Source organism: Lutjanus erythropterus, chromosome 19 (genome assembly GCF_056507025.1).
Source record: "Lutjanus erythropterus isolate fLutEry1 chromosome 19, fLutEry1.hap2, whole genome shotgun sequence".
Classification (NCBI taxonomy): Eukaryota; Metazoa; Chordata; class Actinopteri; order Lutjaniformes; family Lutjanidae; genus Lutjanus; species Lutjanus erythropterus.
This window is the reverse complement of record NC_139335.1, coordinates 26,045,657-26,072,858: the sequence shown is the minus strand read 5'-3', so window position 1 is coordinate 26,072,858 and position 27,202 is coordinate 26,045,657. Positions and strand designations below refer to the sequence as shown.

The following is a 27,202-nucleotide window of genomic DNA, read 5'->3' as shown; positions in this document are numbered from 1 at the left end:
TTCATTGACTGATTGATTCTTTGAATCATGCAAGAATTTAGGGAGCTCTCGGTTAACTCAGCTCATGTGCCAAGTGTTGGACACCTAAAGGCAGACGTGACACTGAGGATCATCAACACACACTTGGCATCAGGCTCAGCGACACTCATCGGGTGCTCTGGCTGTTGTTAGGCGTCCCTGCGCAGGGAGAGAGTGTGAGAGAGGCTCTGGCAGGGACAACAGAGGAGGGTTTGTGTCGGAGACGAGTGGAGGGCAGAAGAATCTCCACGAGGGTCTGAAATCTGTGGAATCTGCTGAACACACACAAGCCAGGAGGGGAACTGAGGACCTGACTACTTTTCAAATGTGCATACTTGTGTTTCTGCTGCTGTACATTGCGTGTTTTACTTGTTAAGAACAAATATAATGCAAATTCTTAATCACGACAGAGCAGAAACCTGATAAACACAGCTGTCAGTTGTGAAATGAGCTGCAAAATATATCAACCACATCAAAGCTATGACCAGAGAACATCCATGGGACGTTTTGTAAAAACTGATATAACTGATATAACTTCTCACACACTCAGCTGAGGCTCGTGGCTCAGAGCGACATACTGTGAGTGCAACTAAATATTTGTTTCAGACAGGCTTAGCATCGACTTGAGGTCAGCTTGATTCAGAAACATTTGTATACTTCCTCTCAGACTCTTTATTTTGTTTAGAGTATTCCGCAGGCCCTGATAATCTAGTTCCTCGCATTTCATTTGGGCGTAGTAAGCCTACAGCAGGGCCGTGCAAATCCCCAACTTCCTTGTGTAGATGAGGGTTGACCGTCCACCCTGACAAATTCAGTTCAACATTATCTCACTTGTGTTAAAGTCCCATTCTCATTTGTCAATTTAAGTTCTCCAAGTAATGTACACAGCTGTGTCTTGTACCTATACCTTTATTTTAAACCATTTACCAACATATTTTTCTAATCTGCATCAGATGTTTTCTGGTCCAGCTAGACCTGTTTCTCATGTGACTAAATCCCAGTGCAAAAACATACAGACATCGTAGCTTCAGCAGCTAACGTTAACTTATGGAGAGAGAAAGTCAAATAAAAAAAAAAACAGAAGCATTCAAGTACAAAACTTGGATGTCTATTACCATGGCATCAGAAGATGCTTCGGGTTAGCCCTGTATCTCACTGTTACTATCACTTTAAGATCAAAGTCACAGTTTTCTATTGTGTGAAATGTTCCTCTCTGCCCAGAAAAATAGCATTTTGAGATGAACATACTCTCTGTGACACAAACTTTCCTTTGAGGAGGGAAGTGTTGAACGGGAACTGTTGACACATCTTCCCTCAATATGCTTCCCTCTGCACTGGCTTAACTTCCTCACATGAAAGAGAAATCAATATACAAAAACACACCCAAACATATGCACAAAAACGCAAATGCACACCAACATGGGAAAGAAGGCTTTCGGTAGTTAGCATGTAGACTATGAAGTGTCTCTGCAGAGCAGAGAATTAAATAGGAGTGTTTGAATGTCAATGGCATCAACAAGCCTCTCTGAAACGCTGACTGACATGACCATGAGGCAAACCTGAATGAATGAATAAATTAGAAACACATATCATCACTGATCACCTGACAAAAACTTGGGGACACTGAGATTCATCCTGTCTAAACATGAAACAGAAACAAACTGATAATGCACACTTTCTACTGACCTCTCTGATATATCAGGTGCAAGTATTTTACTTTGATGTATTAGAGGAATAGTTCAATATTTGTTTCTTGGATTATGTGCTGGGCTTTTTCTTGGTTTGGACCAGCTGAGCAGCCAGAGGACATGAGAGGGAAAAACAGACAGCATTTTTTCCATAAAATATGATCCAGTTTCACCCAAATCAGCAAATGAAGTCATTATGTTGTGCGTTTTTGTACACGTGATAAAGTTGTGTTTTTGAACAGTAACATTCAGTGAGGCCTGGTCCCCACCTCATCGTAAGCTCCATGCAGCTAATGTTAGCTGCTGAAGCAGTCCACTGTAAAATGTCTTGCACAAAATCTGCTATCACAGATACCGCTTTCCCCAAAGTGAATAAATTCCAACCAGCAGGCCGTAGTGTAACCATGGTATTTTGGGTAAACAGAAGAAGGTTTCAGGAGGCACACATCTTGGAAGACACACTGATGTATCATACCCATGCTGATTATCTAGCTAATAAATCTTACGCTAAGCTCTGTACTGTTTAAAGTTGAAGCTGCTTGACAGGTGTATGTTGGTGGATATTATTAATTGAAATTCGTTGGTGCTAGTTTACATAAACAAGCGTCAAATTTAGTTTTACAGGAAGAAAACACAATTGGATTTACATTGTTTTGATATAAAAATATAAAGAAAGGAACTGGTGATGCAATTTCTTCTGGAGTTCAACTTTTTTATTTCTCTTTTCATGTTATGTCTTGATTTTTCGGTAAAGTATGATTACTGACATCAGTAACAATAAAATCCTAACAATACCCACCCTATAGTTGGTGGGTATTGTTGCTTTTGGACAGAGCCAAGCTAGCAATGTCCCCGTTTCCAGGCTTTATGCTAAGCTAAGCTAATTAGCTTCATGTTTGCTGTACAGACACGAGTGGTATTGATCTTCTGATCTAACTCTACAAAATAACAAATATTGCGTGTTTCCTAAAATGTTGACTTGTACGTTTTCTCTTCAACTTAACACAGACAGAGAATGTCTGAGGTACCGTGTGGCCACTCCTTCTTTCACCACAGACATTTTATCTCTTGAACGGTTCTGCTGTCAGACAGATTTTCTTGTCAGCACTCAGTGGTTGTTTACATTTTATATAACAGTACAAGTACATGCTGGTGCGTGTCAGTGTTAAAAAGACTCACTGTTGTATCTCACTTATCTCATGATGTCTTGAATAACTGCAGTACTCACTCTGCGCTCCAATGTGCTGAACAGATATTTATGGTTTGTTTTGTCTCTACGGTGACACAGATTATGACGTATTGTAGATGGTGGATCATGATACCATTGTTTTCTTGAATGATGTATCATGACTTGTACTCTGATGTAGTTTGAGCCCTAAAGTACTGATATAAAGTCTGGTATTTCTTTGTTTTCAACTAACAGAGGCAACTACTTTTGAAACAGTATTAAAACTGACTTGGGTGGATACAAAATTAAGTAACACTGGGCAGTCCGAATAAAGGGAAACCAATTTCCGCCTTGTAGAAAGTAGAATTGCATCATATTTGTTTCCACTTGTGTCTATAACTCTACCGTCCTCTCCGCTGATATCTGAGAGTAGTTTCTGTCTTCACTGCACAGTCTTACTTCAGATGGCTTTGGCAACTAAAAATAAGCAATTGCTTTGAATACCAATCGCTCCAAAACAATACCAGGGCCCGCGTTAATATTCTCAAAACACACTTGTGAGTCACACGGCTGCCTCATAAATCTCACTGCATCTGCTCACACAGCACACAGTTTGTTTCTCTGTGTGTTTTTTAGAGTTTACAGGCTCCCCACCCAGAGATTGATGTAACCCTGTTTTAGACTTGTTTCTGGTTTTCCTCAGGAAGCTGTGATAACCGAGAGATAAGATAGTTCAACTCACAGGCCTCTGCAGCACCTCAGTATGTAGAAGTCTCAATCTAAAGTGCTGAATTCCAAAATCCTATAAAAAACATTTTTTGGAAAATCTTTGCTCTCTGGAATGTAACAGTGAATATTTTAAACATAAATTATAGCTTTGAAAACATGCTTCTCTGTAACCGAAGGTCACACATAGGAATGTTCATGTTCAGTCAAAAAGGCCTTTTTGTGTCCTACAAGGGATCTTTTTTTTAAGCTGATATGAATCAAAGACAAACATAATGGGTTGAGAAACAAGGGAAGGCATTACTAACTACAGTGTTGCTAATTATTCTACTTTTATTAATGTTACCATTTCCAGCCATGCTGGCAACTCTGTGACGCTGTACTATGGCTGTGTTTTGCTAAATGCTAATGTTGGCATACTAGCAGTGCTAACATGCTAACGTTAAAGTGACAGTTGACCCCAAAATCAAAAATCCATATTTTTCCCAGGGTCTGTAGTGCTGTTTATCCAGCTAGATTGTTTTGGTGTGAGCTGCAGAATTTTGGAGATATGGAACCTTCTCTCCAATATAATGGAACTAAATGTCACAAGTCCTGTGGTGCTCAAAGTGCTTAGTTCCTTTATACTGGAGAGAAGGAAAACATTTTTACATCTGATATCTCTAAAACTCTGCTACTCACAACAACAACAAAAAAAATATAAAAGTGCCATCCTGTGGGAATATGTTGTTTTTTCACTGTGTTCTGAAAAAAATCCATACTGTCACAGCCTTTCTAGCATGTTAAAAATTATGAAATGTCAGAATTTTTGTGCATATTCCCCCACATAAAGGGCACAGAGTCTCTGTTTTTGCCTTTGAGATACCCACAGGTAAGTGTTTGTCAGGCCAAACTGATTGATTTGTATCTTCAAACTCTTCTCAGGGAGTATTAAAAAGCAACCAACTACCTCCATAATAACCATCCATCATATTCAACACCCACTGCCACCCTCTGACTCTGCCACAGGAGATCTGCATCTGCCAGACTCTCCTGCTGATTCTCTTCGACAGAGGAGCGCTGTAGCTGCGAGCGATTCATTCTCTGGCATGGAAGGAGCAGTCTGTGTGCGAGAGAGAGATGCCAGCGGCTGCAGCTCTGCCACTCAGCCTGACGGTTACTTCATATTTTCCCTGTGCTCGGCCAGCAGACTGATGCGTAACTACGGGCCTTAATAAAGGAGCACACATGCGGTGTAGGACATCTATTACTGTAGGCTTGTGTCATTCCTGCTCAGCTCTGGCTCTCTGACTCAACTACTCTTTTTGTTTCACAAAACAAGAAAAAAAAACCTGCTGATATTTCCTGTAATTGCATAAACACCTCACTGACGTATTTCTCCTTCTCTTCAAACAGCTGCTGACGACGTCCAGCAAACTCACGAGTCCTGCAAATCATCAACTGAAGCCTGTCACTCTCAGGTCATTTCTGCATGCAGACATTACAACCACTAAAGCAGCCCCTCTTTCTTTTTTACTTATGTTTGAGAATTGGGAAAAATCAGTATAATTTTTTGGCAAAAATGTAGGATTTATATATACATGGAATATATGTAATTTCTGAAATGTTTTTGCTCTATTTTTTTGCTGCTTTGTGCCAGAAAACACCCTGGTCCCAGACAAAAACTCTTTACTTCAAACAAAGAAAAAATCCCTTCAAAATCTACAATCTAATCTTCTCTAAACTACAATACTACAATACCTTCTGGTAGCATAGGTATAAAAATTGGCTAATATAATCATCTTTGTTTTAAAACCAAAATTTTAAATGATTTTTTATGTTGGCCATTTAAAGCTGTGTCCAAAATATGTGTCACCTTTGTCAGATTTGTACAAAAACTTTTTTTTTTTGGGGTCAAATTCATGAATGAATATTGTTATCAGATGTGACTGAACCATGATATGTCAACTCAGTAGACTTTCTAAAACAAAGCTAAATAACATCCATGGTTTAAAAATATGTATTTTGATCAGCAGAGAACTCTGAGCAACTTTTCAAAATATAATGACTACTCACTACAATTATGCTGTGAAATGAAAAAAAATGTAAAGGAAAAAAGCTGTAAGAATAATACATTTAATAAAAAATGTAAGCACTAGGAGGTTAGGGTTAGGGTCCACACAAATAATGTTTTGTCCCTGTTCTCAAGAACATGTCATATATATTTTGGGGCTTTTATACCTTTTATTGATAGGACAGCAGAAAGGAGGACAAGAAAGGGAGAGAGAGCAGGGGAACAACATGCAGCAAAGGGCCACAGTTGGGACCCGAACCCACAGCCGCCGCACACGGGGCACACAGTCTGTCTTTCAACTTCCCGTATCGCTCTTTCTCCTTCTGCTACTTACTTCACCACTCCCCCCTCCACCCCCCTCCCGCCGCTCTACTAAGAGAGGGGCAGCTCTCCCATGAGTTCGGCCTCTTTGATCAGCATAAAGAATAACTGCTGAAGTGACACACTGCCAGGCACCATGGTTACTCAGTGACATGACAAACAGTTGGCCTCCTGCTCCTTGTGATTGTCATGTGTAGTTTTTGACGGAGATTAACCGCCTCAAGGCCAGACTTAATAAATGTTTGATGTAAACCTGGTTCCTTTTTAACCAGCACAGGACAAGTTTTGTGCTCTTGAGTGTACGGAGCGCACCACTCTCTCAGGCAGGATGGGGGTGTTGGATTTCAAGCTGGACCACTGAACCAGCTGCGAGGCTGGCAGAGGGGGGGAACAAAGCACCCTACTGTCCCCCCTCTTGCATTTGAGGATGGGACAAACTGGCTCCACAAAAGACACCAAAGAAAGGTTCTGCTGAGGGTTCCCATTACAATAGACTCTTTAGGGGGAAGGACTGAAAATAGAAAAGTAATGTCAGTCATCACAGCAGGGGTACAGGCACTGATAAGACCAAACAGAGTGGTCTGATTACCAGAGGAGCCTCGCCATCGCTTTAAGATCTTTAAAAAGTGAACTGGCAGGTTCTGTCTTTTCTCAAGGATCTTCTGAAGTGTCCGTCCTTTAGTTTGTCCACTCTGCGGTCTACTTTTTTAAGAATCAAGATTGCATTCAGCCCACCACAAACCAAGGAGTCAACAAGTTTTATCTTCTCAACCAGTCTTCCTGTCCATGACCCCTCCACCCTTTCAGTCCTGAACACAGCATCAGCTCAGAGACCTCTAACGCAAGTTTCTCATCGAACACACGACACATTGCAGTGTTTGATGAGAGAAAATCCACTTAGAGAAAAGAGGGGAAGGCAATACAGAAAAACCTGCAAGACCTCATTGTCAAATTCAAGCGGAAGTCACAACATGATGTGGTCGCACTCAACACTACATTAACCCCTGTGGCATCTGAGTAAACATTAGCACCAGTAGTTCATTAGATAGACATAAATGATTCTCAGCCACTTGTTGTATCCAGCTGTTAGTGAAGCATGTGGGTGGCAGGCAACAATGAAGCCGAAGGCGTTACCAAGAGAGCAAGACACTGAAAGTTATTACTCAAGAAAAAGTCATGCCCTTCACTCAAAACATGCCTTATGGCTGTGTTTCATTATTCAGGCTACTGTTAGTGGAAATATATAAATCTAGTCTCTTCCCCAGTGCATGTGAAGAATAAAATGACAAGCTGCTGAAGACTCACCTCTCTTTGTAGCTGGACAAAAATATCTCAACACATTGTCTGCTCATCTACTGTATGTATATTTATTATTTGTGTTATCCACAAAAATAAGAACAAGATTATGATTCTACAGCCATGCTAGAGGCTCTGTGAGGGTGTACTTTGAAACAGCAGTGCTTTGAGCTAAATGCTCACGTCAGCATACTGATGCTACACAGGTATATTTACAGTTATGTTTATCATGCTCACCATCTTACCTCAACGTGTTAGCATGTTGACATGTGTTAAGCATACATTCAATAAAAGATATACTTGCTTTTAACTACATACTTGGATGTACATCATGGCTGTCTTGTGTATTCTGCATCCATTTGGTGTTACAGTGCACATCCTATATTAACGCTATACGTGCATGTATGTTAATGTGTGGTTAAAAAGCAAGCATATCTGTGGCTAGTCTAGAACCGTATCCATGGTGTATACATCCTCTGATGACAATGAATATCTGTGTAAAAGTTCATCTAAATTCATCTGATAGTTGTTGAGATATTTCAGACCGACGTGAAACACTGACATTGCCATCTATAGACCAATGTACTAACAATGGCCAAAATACCATCACCAGACAAACTGGATCGAGGAAAGTGAACAATATTACAAACTTTAAACTTCAAACAATTTCTGAAACATTTCAGGATCTATTTGTTCAACACTTCCATAGCTGGGTCCATTTGTTGTACATAAATAACACCAACAATGTACATTAACTTGCTCTGTCTTGCTTCTGCGATGTATGGCGTCTCTGTCTTGTACGGTGGGAAGGGAGGTGGCTGGCGGGGGGTGAGTCTATTTCAGGGCGAACAGCGAGTCATTTCCTCGCGCTCCCACCCCTGGCAGGGCGCGGCCCTCCGGCTCATTGTCCAGCCGGGGTGGTGAACCTTCGGCAGAATGGAGAGGGAAATGGAATGTGGCATTGTAGAGTCTCCGTCCAGCATCCCATGGGACCCAATCACCAGCAACCCTACCACCCACCCACTCACACATACAAATAACAGGGTTCAGGTTCAACTCCTGACCTGGGCCACTGTGGTCTCGGCCGTGGCGACGGGACAGTGGTCCTGTTGTTTGGACTGACGTCACTGAGAAGTTTGAGCGAATGAGAGCTACGATTTGCAAAGATGAACATTGATTATTTGTTCTAGTCTTAATCAATAGAGCAATATACAACACTCTCTGGTGATGTTGTAGTATCCTTCCATTGCTAAAGACATAATGGTTGCATCTTAAATTCAAACAATACATGCTGGGTTAGCCTTAAAAAAGCACTGGGTTGTCCTGAGCAGGATTTTAACTACTATACTACAACTATAATGACTTAATTGGATTAGAATCAAACGTGTGATAAGTTACAAATATGGCTAACTCTGAAATGACTCTTTTTTTTTTGTTCAGTTTCTTAGTGCGTCCACCAAAAACCAAGGACATGACCTCCTGTGTCCTACGGACGTGCCTATAAGGGTTTGACCATGAAACTGCAACAATTCAGTGGCAGACCTTTGTTGAATGTCCTCCCCACTCCTTTCACTCCCTTATTTGATGTCATCACTCCAAAAAGGCCAAAACTGCCCCCAGAAAAATCACAAAAAGGCAAATACTCTCTCTTTGATACACACTGTTTCTCTAATGATACCAAGTCTGTTTCCATGGTTGTTAATGTTTCCCTCGCCTCTTTCTTTAACAGATATTCTAATGAATTGTGTGTGACTGTCAAGACTACAAAACACTGGTGATATACTGGTGGTTATCTTGGGTAACATGTTGTTGATAGTATTGTGTTATATGAGTTACTGGTAGATTCCCGCCCATAATACACATGAGAACAGCTTCTCCACTGAAAGCCACTGGAGGAGTGTGTGTCTGCTCGCATCTGGTGGCGGTTATAAAAACACAAACTGAACATAGAGAGATTCTGGCCGCTGCATGTGGCTTGTAAGACACATGGGTGTATCTGGATCAGATTCAAATTCAAATTCAATTTTATCTTAATGGCTTTTTGGGATGAAACAGTTACTGGATTGACGATAATCAACGGTGAAATTCCTGACAATTGGTATTACTGTTTCATATTTTATTTATCATTAAAATGTGTTTGATTACCGCACTTTGAAAAAGTCTTGGTTTATACTGTCCAGCATCAACTGAAGTTAGCAACAGATTCCCTGAGGCACAGCGGCAGCTGTCAGGGTTTCTTTGCATTAATGAAAACCCTGACATCACAAAGTACATGATGCCACTTCAAATTGTTGAAAGGCTTTCAAAATAAAACTTTTTGACATGATTTGAGTGTGTGTATCTGTGCTTTTTGAACATTTTAGACACTTTTTAAGAACACCATGATAATGCACTATTATTTTGGTATAAACTTCTCGACCTCTTCACCTCTGGCCTCAGAATAGTTCTGTCACACACAATTATTGAGTATATTTTTGGTTTTATTTAGCATTTATTAATAAATAAAGCGCAAGAATTACTCAAATAGCTGATAATCAACCAACTATTTTGATAACTGATTACTTGAGCCTTAAATCCCAATATTGCCACTGTATTAATATTCTTGATAACTGATTTTCAAATAGGGATGTTAATTAATCACTGATCAATTAATTGCTATTATAAGAAGTATTTAACTGATTAAAAATGTAATAATCAATAATCAATCGATAGTCTAGAAATAGCAGTAATTGCACCTTATTTGACATTGTTTCGTCTGGTGAAGACCATTTGTTGAATAAGAAAACTTAAATGAGAAAAAACAATAAAAAATGAAAATGAGAAAAAATATGCATTTTGTGTCTTATTGATTATAAATGATTAATTAATTGATAGCCTATCAGTTTTGGAAAACAGTCAAAATTGGTAACCCTATTTGCAGCACTGACCTAACACACTCAGTGTTTTGGGATGTATTTAATGTTAAAGGGATAAGCTTCTCTGTAAAGCAAACTCTCTACTCGCAGTATTTATAATCCTTATAAACACACAGCTCATACATGTTACATAACACACTTGAGGCTGCACGTTTTTAGAAACACGTTACTCTTTCGAACGCACAAATCTTGGAGCAGAAACACAATGAAACCACGTCTTATCATAAAGACCATTTCCCCTAGGACACACAGCCTGACAATTAACAAAGAGCAGGAGAGGGAAGGGTGACTCTTAAACTTTCTCTCACGCACACACACACACACACACACACACACACACACACACACACACACACACACACACACACACACACATTAATATGAAAACACCCACACAAAACAAATATGAATACAGTGCATGCAAGCGTGCGGCCAGTCAGGATGAATCATGGAGTACATCTGATCCTGTCAAACACACACTCCATTACCCAAACAGAGCCTGAACAATACCTGGCTTTGTCAGAATGGCTTCAGTGATAATGAAATGGAGATACTGTTTACTTTGAGCCATGATTCAGTGTCTGCTGCTGGAACGACGGGCTATTCAACCAGGGTCTGTACAATTTTACTATGTTTTATGTCCTGTTTTCATTGCAGGCATTTAGCTTCTACTTTTGTTCAGACAAAGTGATGAGGTAAGCTAGTTTCTCCAACTTCTGAGCTGAAGTTTACTATCCTGCTAAAAGCTGCTGGGACGCCGGGGGGGGTGAGAAAGAAGACGAGGATCAAGACGACGGGGTGGGGAAATCTTCCACCGACAACAATGACAGGAAAGACAGGAAACCAGCGCGAATGTCCTGGGGTCTGTGTGCAGACCAGTTCTCCCATAGACAGCAGCAGGCAGCCAGAAACACACCCCTGACCATCCTGGCTCAAATAGTTTCTTTAGGTGCGGCTATTTCTGCCGCTGCTTCACGACAAATAGTCATAGAAAGCTGACGTTTACTCTATTAACAGAAAATTGTATCCACGAGCTGTTCCTGAAGGCATTACATCAGATGTCAGAGAATGTGGACTCTGGGGAAAGCTTGTATATCTGAAGCGGGGTTATATGAGGTACTTATCCATAATCAGTGTATTACTACAGTAGATGACGTCAGCACCCTCCCAGTTTGGAGAAGCAGCAGGAGCACCAGCATAGGAAGCAATGTACTGCTGTGGAGAGAGTTAGGATGCTGTGTAAAATGTAAATAAAAACAGAATGCAATGATTTACAAATTCATTTTGACCTATATTCAATTGAATACACTACAAAGACAAGAGGATCAGTCTACTATCTGAACTCTTTTACTACGAAGCCACGCTGTTCTAACACAGCTAACTGATGTCTGGATGGCAGTATATACTGCTCCAAAACCTGTATGTGCCTTTTAGCATTAATGGTGCCTTCACAGATGTGCCAGTTACCCATGATGCCACTAACACACCGCCATCAGAGATGCTGTGACTTTGGTGAATCTGAACTAACCCTTTAAAACAAACAAAAAAAAAAAACAACAACAAAAAAAAAAACAGAAGTCAAACAATAACGCAAACAAATCTAACAGGTCAGTGTTCTGTGAGGTAAAATTGGTGTTTTTGCCCAAGGAGTCTGGTTGCTTTTGGAGAGAGTGATACTATATATAATGAGATTTGACTGCAGTATCTCTGTCTGACAGCACGGTAATACAGTGAAAATATTCTACACATAGTGTACAGTGTAAACTGATATTGATTTTTTAGATGCATTGCTTAGCTTCCGAGCTGGTACTACTCTGCATCTCTAAACTGGGAGCATGTCGACCCCCATCTTCTGTAGATGATACACTGAATATTGATAACTATCTCACACAACCCCACTTCAAAGAATCCAAACTGTCCCTTTACGATAAAACTACTTCTCTCCTGCTGAAGAAGAGATGACGGCACACAGACAGGAATGTCACATGGATGTGATGTAACCAGGGTCAAATCCTGAAACCCTCAGCTGAATAATTCCTTTAAATGGTCAATAAATTTCTGCCACCGTGTCATAAGTGTGAAAACACATGATTAACTTCAGGGTGTGCTTCATGAGACGCACACGGACACACATCAATTGGCTTTTTTAAGTGTACTAAGAACAGCACATAAAAGCCAATTAAAAAGCCCATTGTTAAGCCCTGCACTGAAGGCCATACACTGCAGTGTACACAAATATAGACCGAATCCTCCCACGCAGCAGCTAGAGGATGATTTGTTTAGGGAAAACACGTCGCCCCGTGCAGTTAAAGGACCGGGCTTTAAACGCCAAGCATGTGTGGTGAACGCAGTGGAAGGCTTCAAGCTCTTTAATAAGCAGGTTTTATGTGAATGCACAGATTAGAGGCGCAGATTAGAGGAGAGGAGTGACAACCGACAGGCACGAATCGCCCGCTTGTCTCATTTCTGGGTAAAGAAACCTAGAAATATAGAAAGTGGAGAATTATATACACACCTCCAGGGAGATTGCACACACATGCACACTCTTACAAACACTTGCCAAAGTACCAGATCGCATCTATCCGCGGTCGAATCCATCTGACGCGAGCGCTCCTCTTCTCCTGTAATTAGTATTTTTGTCAGCAGCAGGCACTCATTCAGGAAGACTCCCAAAAAAACACTTCTCACCATCACACTCACTCTGTCGCTCTCTTCAGTCTGAATGAATCACTGAACAAACTGTCAGAGAAGTGTGATGACAAAAATACATTTACATCGTGGCCGTCACGGCAAAATATTTCTGTATGAAATATTCACTTATTTTATAGAGTTTGCTAATTCGTAATTCTAAAATAATGATGAACAAATCTAGTTGGATCCTTTGTTTTTCACTAGTACAGAAATACTAGGATCAAATACTTCAAAAATACTTTTCAGCTTTTCAGATATGTTGACTTTTAGCTTTTCTCTGTTTTATATTGTTAATCGTATATCTCTGGGTTTTTCCATGATTGTTGGACAAAATAAGAAAAAGGGCCTGACTGATACTGAATTCTGAAGCTGATACCAATATACTATATATACTGGCTGATATTCTTTATACAGAACACAGAATATATACATTTTGTGCAACGATCCCTTAAAAGTGGTTACAACTTGTGGCAAAGATGTGTAGAGCTGCAATGATTTATCAACTAATTGATTATGAAATTGATCAACAACTATTTTGATAATTGATGAAAAAAGTCAAAATTCTCTGATGTCAGATTCTTATATGTGAATATTTTCTGGTTTCTTTACTCCTCTGTGACAGTAAACTGAATATCTTTGGGCTATGGGCAGAAAAAGACATTTGAGGACGTCATTGTGTGCTTTGAGAAACAATGAACAACATTTTTCACCATTCTCTGACATTTTAGAGATTTAACAGTTGAACAATAAACCAAAATGATATCAGGGTACTGACAAAGTAAACTTTCACCAGTGTTTTGAATAATTATACATAAATATGAATAAAAAACACATACATTGCAAAATATATCTATATATGAAAACTTAATTAAGAAAATGGAACAAATATATGCAGAATGCTGCCTATAAAGCTAATAAATAAAAACATTCTGCATTATGATCTGTTAAAAAAATATATTTCATATAGGCACATATTGTACAGCATATATGCTGATACCAATGTAGCCCGATATTAGAGTGATAGGCCCATAATATCAGCAAATCAATTTTCTCTGTCAGGCTTTTATAAGAATTTTGTAGCTTTGGACTCTTGTGATGGGCAGGTTCCTTCTGTTCATACTGGCCATGAAAAGATTCCTTCCTAAACATGCTTTTAATGTAAGTGACGGGGGAAAAAACAACGAGCCTCATGAAAGAAATTCTCATAGGAACGGACCTGTCGTAGGAGTTATTTGCAGTTGTTATCTAAACCTAAAAGTTTTTCACTAATGGATTGTATATTTCATGAAAATGAAGCAATTTGAGTTTAAAATCCTGTATAAACTACACATCATAATTATGTTGACATTTTCCTGTTGGACTCTCCATTTCAAATTATAATATACACAATAACATGCCATCATTAATTTAAACTGGCTATTACTGTCAGGCCTCTTGGCCGTATCTTCACATGCAGATTTAAGCAAGTCACTGTCCAGGGGAACGTCCTCTGTTGCAATGCCTGACAGTGCAACATCAACTAATACGTCTTGTATTCTGTCATCCATACACACAGGCGGCATTCATCATGTTTACATAGGTCATTCACACAGTTATAAGCTAGGAGCGTTTGCTGAATCTGATGTGGGCAAGAGTACAAAAAAAGTAACAGTCAGTCAAGATATCTAATATTATTAATAACTGTCTTTTTAGTGTCTTAAGATAAGATTTGATGATTTATATTGGATTCTTTCTTTCGCCCCAATACTGATTCAAATACTGATACTAGTTACCGATCCAGTATTCAGTGAACTGCCTCCTTGGTACTATTATGGATTTATGTCTGTTCACACTGATGTAGACTAATACAAATAACATAAATTCTGTAAGAAATTGAAAATATGAAATAATAATGGGCTAATCAGGCCTACATAGTCTTTTTAAAACAAAAAAAAAGTTTTGAAAGTCAGAAGGCTGGGGCGGGGTACCGAAAAATTTCCCTTATCTTCAAATCCAAATGTTGATAAGTATGACAAAACCATGGTGGTGCAACATAAGAACCAACACCCTCTGTAGATATATATAGCTCATTCTAAGGTAATAAAAACAAATTATTTTCAGTTGATTATACACTAATGAACACATACTTATGAATATTATACAAAATATATAAATCCCCTACACACAGACATTTAAATAAGACCTTTCATAAGGTAGTAAAGATGGATGCCACATGTCAGCATGTCCACAAATATAAACTTCTGTCCATAAGTTTTCCCTCTGGACGAGCTGATGGATGTAGATTTGTGATATGAGCTGAGCCAGAGAGCATTTGTTGCTACTTCGCTGCACTCAACAAAGGCAGAATAAAAATTTTATTGCCTGGTACACAAAACAACGACCTTTGGAACCGATGATGTGTTTTTGTGTGTGTGTGTGTTTTGTTCTACGATGACGACAGCGACACATATTTTCTTCCCGGGCCGCGCTCCATGTTTTGACCTTCATCACTGCTCGTTCCATTTTCTTCACACCTCCCCTGCGCTGTCTCACTTTCGCCTACCTCCGTCCTCACACAAGCACTGCATTCGCGCGCGCACACACACACACGACATCAGCGTAACCATGGCAACTTTGAGCGAGGCTCCTCGGTTTCCGGAGAAGGCGTCGCTCTCTCGAACCCTCTTTTGTGTTGCCTCAAAGAGAAGGCCAGACAGGCGGAGTGTGGACGTCAGTGTGACTGTTGAACCGACGCTGCATGTGTCTTCCAAGGCTGTACATGGAGTGTGTCTGTGCTGTGTGAGGTTTGTGTGTGTGTGTGTGTGTGTCATTGGCCGGGCACAGGAATGCCGGACAGGATGTAGGGAGAAAATTCCAGAAAGAGTCAATGTGAAAAACACACCCTGAGGTGCCTCTGACTGTAACGTAGAGGCACAGCAGACTCTAAACTGTGTCCCTCGAGTCCAATTTACACACTCACACACTCTGCTGTGTCTTCTGTCCCTGAGTAACTTCATCAGCCTGTGAAATCGTGGTTTTGTACACATTGTGCTTTTGTATGAAAAAGAAAATCCCAACTGTGCTCAATGACTAACATGATTTGTGTTGGATTTTTTTCTCTCTATGTCAAAATCTGGGAGGCTGCTGAAATTAAAAAACCCAAGTGGTGAAAACAAGTTTGTTAGGAGTGGTATTGTTTGTTTTTGACGCCACTTCCCTCTGGGTTGCGTGCCAGTGTGGATTGTACTGCCACAGCTCCATTAGGCCATCTGTGGAGAGCATTGAGAGTAAACATGGGAACAATTGCTGTATATTCCGAGGACAAACAACATAACCCAGCGGTGCTCAACTGCTGTGCACAAGTGTAGGCCTTGAAAGGGACAAAAAATCACTTTGAAATACCTGAAACGTAACTTCAAACGGCCCTGCATGCTCTGAATATGTTACATATTTACACTGTTGACGTATGAAGAAAACACTAAGTAAGCAGTGAAGAGCTCAGCACAGATTCAGTAATGATGTTGTGACATCTCAGTTGTGTTCTCCTTCGGACAGCTGCATTCATATAAGGAGAGGGAGTTCAAATTAATGCTGAATGGTTGATAAATGAATAAGTGTCTGTTTTGGAGTCCTAAGAAATCTCTAATAGTCTTTTTAAAAGGTGCAGATGTTTATAACCGTTAAATTGAGCAATATGTTAATGGAGTCTGGCAGGCAGTAAGACAGGCAGTCACTGAACTCAAACCACAGAGTGTGTTTTTTCAGAGCAGTGGGCTTTTGTTTTCAGGATAACGGGCTTAGCTTTACATTGACAGACAACTGACAGCTAATGAACTTACAGCAGAGGACTCATCATCGCTTGTTATTGTTGTGCTTGTCTTGTGCTCCTGCGACATGCCTGAGCTCCTTTACATCTGGGGAGGATGGGACGGGGGTAAACAACTCACTTCAACCATAGACGGTATATTAAATGAGGAATCAACCTATGTCATAAACTGTATATGGCTCCAACTCACTATTCGGACCGCAGTAGTCATTTTTGAAGGCATATTGGCTACATATTGCTCCTTTAATTTGGATGCAGTGACCAAGCAGACAAAGAAAATATTTGTGCATTTCAACTGGAGCTTGTCAAAAATTAACTTGCAGCTGATTCAATAATTAATTAATAATTTGAGGGACGAGTATGTGGACCAGCAGTGAGTGTTTAATGTGTCTCTTCTGGGCTACTGTGAAAACAGAGAGAGCAGGGGGAACCAACTAGCTTGGTTCTGTCCAAAGGTAACAAAATCAAACTACCACCTCTCTTAAAGCTTGGTAATTAATATGTTATCTCATTTGTATGAGAAGTTAACAAAAGCAGCTTCTCATTTCTACCTGATGACTGTGAATATGTTGTTTCTCGCCAGCAGATTTCATAAGTCATAAGTTCATGTTTCCAACAGACAACAACAACCTTGTAAAAGGCTCTAAAACCGAACAACTGCATACATGATATAAAAGACTGAGGCTAAAGCGATAACAACCCAGCAAACACTGCTTGTGACGGGGAAATATGACACATATATGTATATGGCAGACGACATAAAAGCACTCATTAATGTGGGAAAGGGAAACACGTGAATTAGATTAAGTGCAGCAGACCTCGAGACGGTCACCCAGCCAGACTGCAAATGTCTCAGGAACAAAGCTGAAATAAGGGCTAAAAGCTAACCCTACTTAGAACTAAGAGTGCGAGCCAGAGAGAGATGTGTCCACTTCAGTTCTGCAAGTCCACATCCTCATCCAAATGCATTCCTTGGGAATAAGCCATGAATTTAATCAATGCAGTGCTATCTAACACTAGTTCTGCAGGAGGTAACTATACTGCAGCAAGTAAGGTAGTTAGCCGGACATGCTAACGTTTCAGCTTAGAACAAGACAAAGTTTGCTCTTGTGTTTTACGTTTATGAAAGACTACAAAAAAGACACCACCATCCAACTCATGAGACACAGAGTATTGTTTATCTTAGAGCCACATGCGCACAGCTTTAACACAGACAGAAATGCAAAGCTTGACAGGTCTGCAGTGCCTGGTTATGGTTGCTAATCTATGATTGGACAGTTGCTGTTCGAAGGCGGGGCTTAGCTTATCGGACAACAATTTCATGATTATTCAATTTTGTCTCCATCAGATCATACAGATGCCAGAATGGGGACCATCTGCCAGTCACATGGGCGGAAAATTTGATGCATTAGATGATGTGTTTACACGCTATTAGATAAGACAGAATGACCACAGCAGGGTCTTCTCTGCGTCTCTGTTCATGATGGCTGCTGGATCTGCATACTATGGCCCTTCTTCCCACCTACAGAGAGATCCCACCTACAGTAATGTACCGAGGAGCAGAGCTGGACAGAAACAGCTGCAGGGGTAAACATCCATGATGCAGCGAGAGGCACAGATGTTCCAGACTGGAGGGACCCTCTTCTCTTCAAGTGCTTTTTAATGAACCCTGGTCTTGAGTTCACAGACGCACACACACACACACACACACACACAAGCACACACAGACAGACAGCGTGGCAGGGAAAAATAACGGCAGACACAGCAACAAGTGGCCACTGCGGAGCGAGAAATGCACCCATAATGTTTTACAGACAAAAGATCAAAGGTTGAAAAAAATCATGTAGTGGGATTCATGTCGTGGAGATTAAAAAAAATAAAGATGCCAACTATTTCCTGTTGTTTATTGTGGGGGCTTTAGGATTGTGACATATTTGTTATGGCTGTTTCTTTCTTACTATGCAAAGGCATAACACCATGTCTTCTCAAAGTGTTTTCCTCGTGCTGGCTTTGGTGTGGAGCTGCAGCCTGTCATTGCTGCTGACTTAATGCTTCATGCAGAACTCTGTAATGACAGAAGACAGAGCTGCACTGTGAGGCTCTGTGAGACACAGTCCGTTATTTGAGAGGAGAGAGCTGAGCAACACTTTCAGAGGTTAACAGCAGAGATGTGACCAAGTTATTGTTTTGCAAGTGAGGAGGAAGTCTCAAGTCATTGCACCCAAGTCAAGACTGATAAATCCCAAGTCCTAAACTTTGGGTTTCGAATCCTAAACAAGTCATAATGTGCTCTTCACTGAATTTCACTTCATTATAACAACAGATACTTGATATCTGTTCGACACCTATGAATACAAAATAGGTATTTATTTTTTTTTTTTTTCTCCACATTTTGGTAGCACACGCACTACTGGTTCACCAGTCGCCAAAACAGAAAGAGACAATGTTTTTAACCAATGAAATGGCACGTACATGTAGGCTTTGTGTGATATCAAGCTGTGCAGTCAACAGAGGCAAGACAGAGCATGTGTGAATGTTTATGTAGCAGTGTGTGTACAGTTTAGGCTATTTGTTAGTGAATAAAGGCTACAGCTCCTCAAGACATAAGCCACACGTCTTGCTTGCTGATGAAGGAGAATAGCTCAAAGGTTAGAAACAACGTCAGCCCACGCTCGCTCAGGGTGGACTGACCTTCAAGGTGGACCAGAAACCCTGGACAGACAGACGGACAGGAGGCCACGGTTTAGTTTAGTCCCTGTTCTCTTGATCCCAAAGCTGAACCAGGTTGTTTGTTCTCTCACCCACAGCAAATGTGCAGCCAGCTGCCCACAGCCTGGCAGCTCTGCAGCCAGGAGCACGTGGGAGCAGCTGCCCATGTTATCATGTTATAGGCACAGAGCACCTATTCTTTGCAGGGAAATCCTCTGTCAGTAATTACAGATGTAACAATATATCGAATGTTGCCATATCCCGATAAAAAAATGTCTCAGCACTCAAGGACCAGACTGTGACAATATCTACTGTAATATTACGTGGTTAATTGTTTTATTTTATTATTTTTATTTTGTAAAAGGCCTGCTATTGACTGCTGCATCGTTTTTGTTTTGCAGTTTTACATAATTCAAACATCTATTGCCAAGTACAGTTCATGCCAAGTTTCTGCACATTCTGACATCATGGCAACTTTTATTTTATGTTGAAAAGAAAAATTGACTTTATATGAACAAAAAATGATACAGACATATTTAATGAAAGAAATGTTTCGAGTTGTCATTTGTCTTTGTTTTTTAATATCACAACAGAAATCCTATTGTGGACTATTTATTATGATGCAAAGTAAGTTAGTAAAGTAAAGCTGGAGGTGTGAAAGTGTATGGAAACCCATTTCTGACAATAAAAAAAGAAATTATCCTCATTGTAAGTCATAAATATTCATTAAAAGTCAAAATTATAAGATAAAGTCAAAATTCTGAGATTAAAAAGTCAGAATAACATATAGCACATTTTTTCCCCATAAATTTGACTTTTAATATCACAATTAAGCTACGACTTCTTATCTCATAAATCTGACTTACTTATGTCTATTAATATAATAATTGCTACTGTTAGTCACATAGACATGACTTTTTAGCTCATAATTTTTACTTGTATCTCATAGTTATGACTTTTTAATCTAAAAAATTGACTTCTCTGATAATTATATATATTTAAGTCAGAATTTAAACTTTTTATCTCATAAAAATGACATAATTTTGACTTTTTATACCATAACTATGACTTTATCTCATAATTTTGTCTTTTTATCTCATTGTTATAATTTTTTAATCTCAATATTAACTTCATCTGACATTTTAACTCATAATTTTGAATTTATATCTCATACTTTTGACTTTTTAACTCATAATTATAACTTTATCTCATACTTTCCACCTATTATCTCATAGTTGTGACTTTTTATCTCATAATTATAACTTTATCTCATACTTTCCACCTATTATCTCATAATTGTGACTTTTTATCTCATAACTCTAACTTCATCTCATAATTTTAACATTGTAACTTATCATTTTGACCTTATATCTCATAAGTGTGTCTTTATCTCATACTTTAGACTTTTTAACTCATAATTTTGATGTTAAATCTCAGAATTATGACTTTTATCTCATATAATGACTTGCCATGGGGATATATATATGAATTTGCTGTGATAAATGCTCTTCCATAAGGAATGAGAGGTGACATGGTGCAGAAACTTGCGTATGTGTTTTTACCTTCATTATCAGACTCACCTTGTCAGAGTCGATGCTCAGCTTCTTCTCGACGTGCCCGTGGATTCCTCCGTTACTCTCCGGGACCGGCGTGGACTCCCTGGGTGTCCCCTCCTGCTGCTCCTCCTGCTCCACCTCCTCCTCCTCCACCTCGTCCTTCTTGGCGTGCCGCTCATCCCCGTTTTCCTTCCCGTCTATCTCCCCATCCTCCTCCATCACCTGCTCCTCCACCACCTCCTCCTCCTCCTCCTCTGCCTCCTCCTCGTCGAAAGGTAACGGGACCCCGTCGGTGACATACTCCTGCAGACACTTCAAGTTGTGTTTCTTCAGCAGCTGCTCCGTGTCCGGGTCCACCACTATGAGCTCCAGGCGGCCCACGGTGGCTCGTATCCGGGACACGACCTGCTGGTGGCTCTCGTTCTCCACGTCCTCCCCGTTCACGAACACCAGCCGGTCTCCGGCGCGGAGCCCCGAGGTCTCTGCGGGGCTGTCGGGCTCCACGAGGCGGATGAACTGGCCCGTCTTACCTTTCTCCCCGTGGAGGTGGAACCCGTAGCCGTTGTCCCCCTTCTCCAGCGTGCACAGCCGGGGGCGCAGATACTGGCTCTTGCTCGGCATGTTTAAGGCTTCACTCGCCCTCCTTCACACACACTGCTGCTGCTGCTGCTGCTGCTGAACCTGTTGCTGGTTTAAGGTGGAAATGAACAGAAGACCAGCTCGGGATGCTGCCGAGGAGGCGTGTGTGAGTGAATGAGTGGTACCCCTTCAAAAAAAAAAAAAAACTAAATATAAAATAAACACCCAACCCCCGCCCTCTTGGGGAGATCAGTCCGTGGGAAACGGTGCTGGTGTTTGTCCCACTCTCCAGTCCACTTTCACAGCCGGGTCCTGGTCTGTTCTGATGTTCACACCTGCCGTAAATCCTCCGCGACTCCCGCTTTCAGACTCTCTCCTCCCGTGCGAGCAGCGAGGGTCCTGACCCCGGACACCGAGACTCTCTCAGGCTGATTGAACTCACGCAGCAGTCAGTCGCTGTCTTTCAGTGCGCGACAAAAAGTAGGAAAAGCCACTCAGGAAGAGGGAGGTGCGTTCACGGAACAGCCCAGCTGGCTGCCTCATGCAAAGCAGGCAGGGGAATGGAGGAGTAAACACAAACCGAGGCTGTCCAGGAAAATACACGATGAAGATGTGAAGCCCAGATAGTGTTTAGAGTCAGCTTCAGAATCACAAACATTAATCCTCTGGACATTTTTAAATCTTCTAAATGATTTTTATTTATTCCTGTATTCCCAATTTCCCCACTTTATTTTATGTAATCGCACAGTTTGTGTTTTAACTTTCGTATTCTTTTAATTTTGTGCACATTTCACTCACTCCTGCCTTTATGAGCAACATATTATATAAATAATTATTAAAGCTACTACAAGGAACTTTCATATTTTGGAGGCTCCTGTGGACAAAAGCAATCCTGTTTTCTCTGCCATCACCACAAAATATAATGTCAAAAAATAAAACAGTCCTTTTCTTCTTACTTTAGTTATCAAACTACTCACTGTAACTATAAACAGGCTCATTTCATCTGATTTAGTCAAATGTCAAAATTATGTAAAAGAAAAAAAAAACTCCTCCTGCTAACTTGCTACTCACTGAAACATTGCCTGGAAAAATGTGAACACAGACTAGTTTCCTCTGATTCCAAGAGGGTCTTGTTTGCTTATGCTGATAAAGGTATCAGTATAAAATTAAGACTCATTCATCACCCGTTAAAAACTTCCTGTAGTAGCTTTAACAAAACCTTTGCCCACTTTATATGACTTAATATGCAACCTGAAACACAGCAGAACAACATTTGAAAATATGGTGAAAATATTGTGAATACTCTTCCATTCTTAACTGTTGTCATTTTTGACACTCATTTTTCTAGCACATCATGGTGTATTTATTCACTATATTTGCTGCTATTCAATGCTGCACACAAAAAGTAACTGATAAAAAAGGAGCAAATGAAAGAGTGGAATAAGAGGGGTACCAATGGATGCAACATTAAAAAAATGAATGATAAATTATCAAGTGATTTGATTAATATAAAGCTGATTTGATTAAAACAGTCGTGATATGACAAAAATGTTTCATTACTTTCCCTTTATTCATTCATCATTCACAACACAACTTTGCCATTTAACATTTAAAAAATGGCCTCAAAGGTGGGACTAACAAAGGCTATTATAATATAGGATAATTACAGGGATGAATTAAGTGTCCATTCATCCATCTGTTAATGTCTGTATAATCTGACCACTGTAATCATGTTGTGACCTTAGCACAATTAAAGTAATTTCGTTTGTATCATTATCACTGCCATAAAACAGAATTCCTCTCAGATATAAGCAGGGTTTCAGTGGATACCTGAGGTTCTACCAGAAATATCTAACACACTTTTACTTCAATAAGATCAGTTCTAATAACAAACTTACGACTTACATACTGTATGGCCTTCTGATATACCAGTATTCAGATTATATTCAATTCTAATCAGGCAGAACCTGAATTAGATATCAATAATTTTTAATTTTAAGGTCTTTATTTTTATTTTTTTTTGGAGCCAGTTGACCCAGAGCTCCTCTGGCCTTTCATAGGTATGACAGACAGGACTGTAAAAATAGAGCCTGGCAGGAAGCTGCTGAACTCAAACCTCGGGCAAGATTTGACATTTCAGCTGAAAATCCTTTCAGACCTTTACACACGCTCTCCAACCTGGAAATTTAAAGCTACCTCAACATTAGAACCAATAAACTGCAGTCTATGTTCAGGGGAATTCAGCTGTAGGGTTGATTATCATTTGGATTTTTAATGATGATTTTTTTCAAGACTCACACAGTTTGTGCTATTCACCTGCTAGTCGAGCAACTTAGCAACGGCTGAATAGCTTAACTGAGATTGATGCTGACTCAGGATTTAAGACGACAAATGCATTAGGAGACAGGAAGACATGCATGCATCCAACTTGCATGTCTTGAGGCATAAACAAATAGTCAGGTCGATATACGTGAGGCGTTTGCAGTACGTGGTTTAATTTAAAACTACTGCCAGAAAAAAATTATGTAAGAATTGATAAGTAGAATCAAAATTAAAATTTCTGAATGATTCCCTAGAAATCATCATTTTGGAGCAGATTCTTATTTTGAATCATTTCTTGATACCCAACCCTAGTAGATGAAAAAAGGAGGAGTGGACATTACATCACTATAGAACAATCTGTGCTCTGCTATGCACATGGAAGAAGCACACTAAAACTCAACATATCTATGTTGTATGAACATTGATGAAGGAATGCCTCTGAAACAATGAAAAAAAGAAATGCTGTTTGTCTCTAAATAGCATTACTGACATTGCATCTCCCATAAGCTTCAATAGAACTGACACTATAATGTTCTACACTGACGTAACATCCCTTCCTTCTTTTTTCATGTCCTTGTCCCAACCCTATACAGCTGTTTTAGTTAAAAGTTAAGTAGTGTAAATAATGTTTATTTTTCTTACAGTAAAGGATGGAAAATGCACAGGCTCTTTTATGTGTCTGCAGTGTGACTCATAGATGTGAGTGGGAGAGCAGGTGCACTCAGGTGCACAGCCCACTGCAGTGAAGTGTCAATGTGCTCCATGTATGTAACGTCCGCTAACTTCACCTAACACATGGACACAACCTCAATGCAACCACAGTATTAAGTAAAACACCCTGATACAGATGTTGAGCATCCTTTCAAAAACAGTTGAACCTCTATAAAATAAACTCTGAAGCACAGTAACAGCACGTGTCTCTAATTGATTTGACATGTTTCTTTCTAGTGTAACAGAGAATACACAGGGTAGCTGCTGCCACACAGTGGCTCATTAACCTCAGCACACCCTGTCACTCTTCTGTGACTCCCACCCCTTTTCCTCCAAAAGCTCAACACACACACAAGACACACAGACAAGACTGACTTCAATAAAACAACACCACATACATTACAAAATATATTTTTATATATATATATAATATGATAACAAAGCACTTTTTCATGGCACTTTGTGATCACCGTGATGCCTCAGAGGAGGGACAAATGTGACGCTGAGCAAGTCTGACAAGCAAACATTCATAATGAACATTGTACAAAGAAACGAGTTACACGATGCGGTGCATGAACAAATACAGCTTTGATACAGTCTAGACAACAACATCCATTAGTAAAAGAGACACAATGATGTTTGGGGGTGCTGTGTGCATCTCTGTGTGTGAATGGTAAAAGGCAAATTGCATGCCAGGGAACCTATAACCAAAGAAAAATAAAGAAAATAAAAATAATGGTAATAATCTGTTTGCAACAGTGGGATGATCCTCCAGTAGCCTGCAGTAGTCTGTAATGCAAGTTTCACTGGCCCTGAATTGAAGGTACAGACAGACACACAGTGGGCGAGCGCCCTCAAAACATTGGCTTTATTCTATCTAACAGCAGTACACGTGAACAGACAGGATCATTTTAGCTACAATCTGACTGTGAGACTGAAGTCCACTTCTCAAACACACTGAATTATCAAAGAATCATGATGGCGACTGTAAGGCCAAGAGGGATTCAGTTCACAGCCTGGTAAAACTGGGATGGAAACAAACTAAGAGCTGCATGGCAAAATGCTATATCCACATCAACAGTCCTATTGATGTCCATATAAAACTGTCATTTATCAGGAGTCAGGCCTGCAAACTCCAGTGAGATGAAAAAGTTCTGAGAACAGGGCCGACCTTCGCTTTGTGACACACAACTTTCAGCGTTTTGCATGCTGGCAAATGTTGCTGAACCTCCGTGAAACAGCAGCATTTGAAGTAACAGCAGTTTCATTACAAACACAAGGTTGAGCAGGGCCCTGCTTTAAAGAGGAACTACCCACTAAATTACATTTTATGCTCCCAAAACCTAATCACGCAGATACTTGTTGGCATATGATCAGTGTAAAAACAAAGAAGTTGAGAAAACTCAAAGTTGCCACGTCATGGCAACTTACTTCAGTAGACTTTTGTGTTTTGAGTCCAACTCAGTTTTAAAAAAGTTGTACCAACTAAAAATGTTTTGTTGAAATAAGTTACTTTTCCTCTTTGGATAAACTTGAATCCCAAAAAAAACATATTGATTAAACTCATTTAAGTGAAAGTGATAAATGGTTAATTTAATTTAATTTAATTTTCAAGCACCCAAATAATGACTCAAAACTCGGGTTCACAGCTCACTGTGAACAATTTTTGTAAAAAACATTTTTTTGGGTTTCTTAAACTCAAACATTCAAGTTTTTTTTTTAAGTTGGGCCAACTATTTATTTTAGTTCAAAATTTGAGAATAACTTGAGTTTGATTCAAATCTCAAAAACCTACTGAAGGCAGTTGCCGTGAAATGTTGAGCATTCTCAACTTTTTTGTCTTACAGCGATGTTACAAAAGACACATTGAAAAAATACTTTTCTGTTCAAAATTACCTTATATATATGTAGATCTGAAGGTTACATTTATCCCAATTCTGTCACTGCTCAGTAATCAAATAAGTGAGAGTCTGGGGTCCATTAAATACGTTGAACCACATTATAAAAACCAGAACACTTGCAGACCAACGTCTTAGTTTGTCATTTTTTTTTCTCCCATGGCATATTATGGCAAATCTTATGGCTCTGTTCCTTTTATCGTTCTTTTGTCAGTGTTTTTTTTAAGTGGCGGGGATTACTAAGTTTATCTGCAAAATAATTGCTGTAATAATGATAGGGTAAGATTTAGATCACATTCAAACTTAGACATCTAGGTTTTGCAGCCCTAAACTACTTGTACTGTCATACCTGATGCCGATGATATGCACTGTGAACATTACACAAGGTGACGCCATGTCGCTTTGCTTTGTCTGTGAATTAACTAATTTAAATTTAGCCTCTGTGTTAAACATGTTGTACCTTGAATGCAATTCATGCAACACTTAACTGAAAGCTTTTCTCCATGGAAGAGATGTTTTTGCTCTTCTCCTGACTGGCTTCAGCAAGAGTTTGATGATTTACCAACTGGCTCCACTCTCATACTACAACATACGGTTTATTGATCTGATTGGTTGAAGCCCCTGATAGACAGATGGTTCAGCCAATCACCTGCCAAGGATTTTTTTCTTTGAAAGTGCCGGCCCTTTTTCGGAACTGCCTCCAAGGGTGACTTCTGGAATGGTTCTGCACTCTTAGAAATAAAGGT

The 27,202-nt window shown here is 39.8% G+C and overlaps 1 protein-coding gene across 1 annotated transcript in view; it reads right to left on the bottom strand.

Annotated features, from left to right (window-relative positions):
• nherf1b (NHERF family PDZ scaffold protein 1b) overlaps positions 1-22,026 on the bottom strand; it is a 38,005-nt gene extending 15,979 nt beyond the window's left edge. Inside the window, exon 1 of the mRNA XM_084743822.1 lies at positions 20,971-22,026. Within this exon, the coding sequence (XP_084599948.1) occupies positions 20,971-21,567 (597 nt within the window). The 5' untranslated portion in view covers positions 21,568-22,026. The remainder of the gene's footprint in view (positions 1-20,970) is intronic.
• Positions 22,027-27,202: the final 5,176 nt, after the last annotated feature.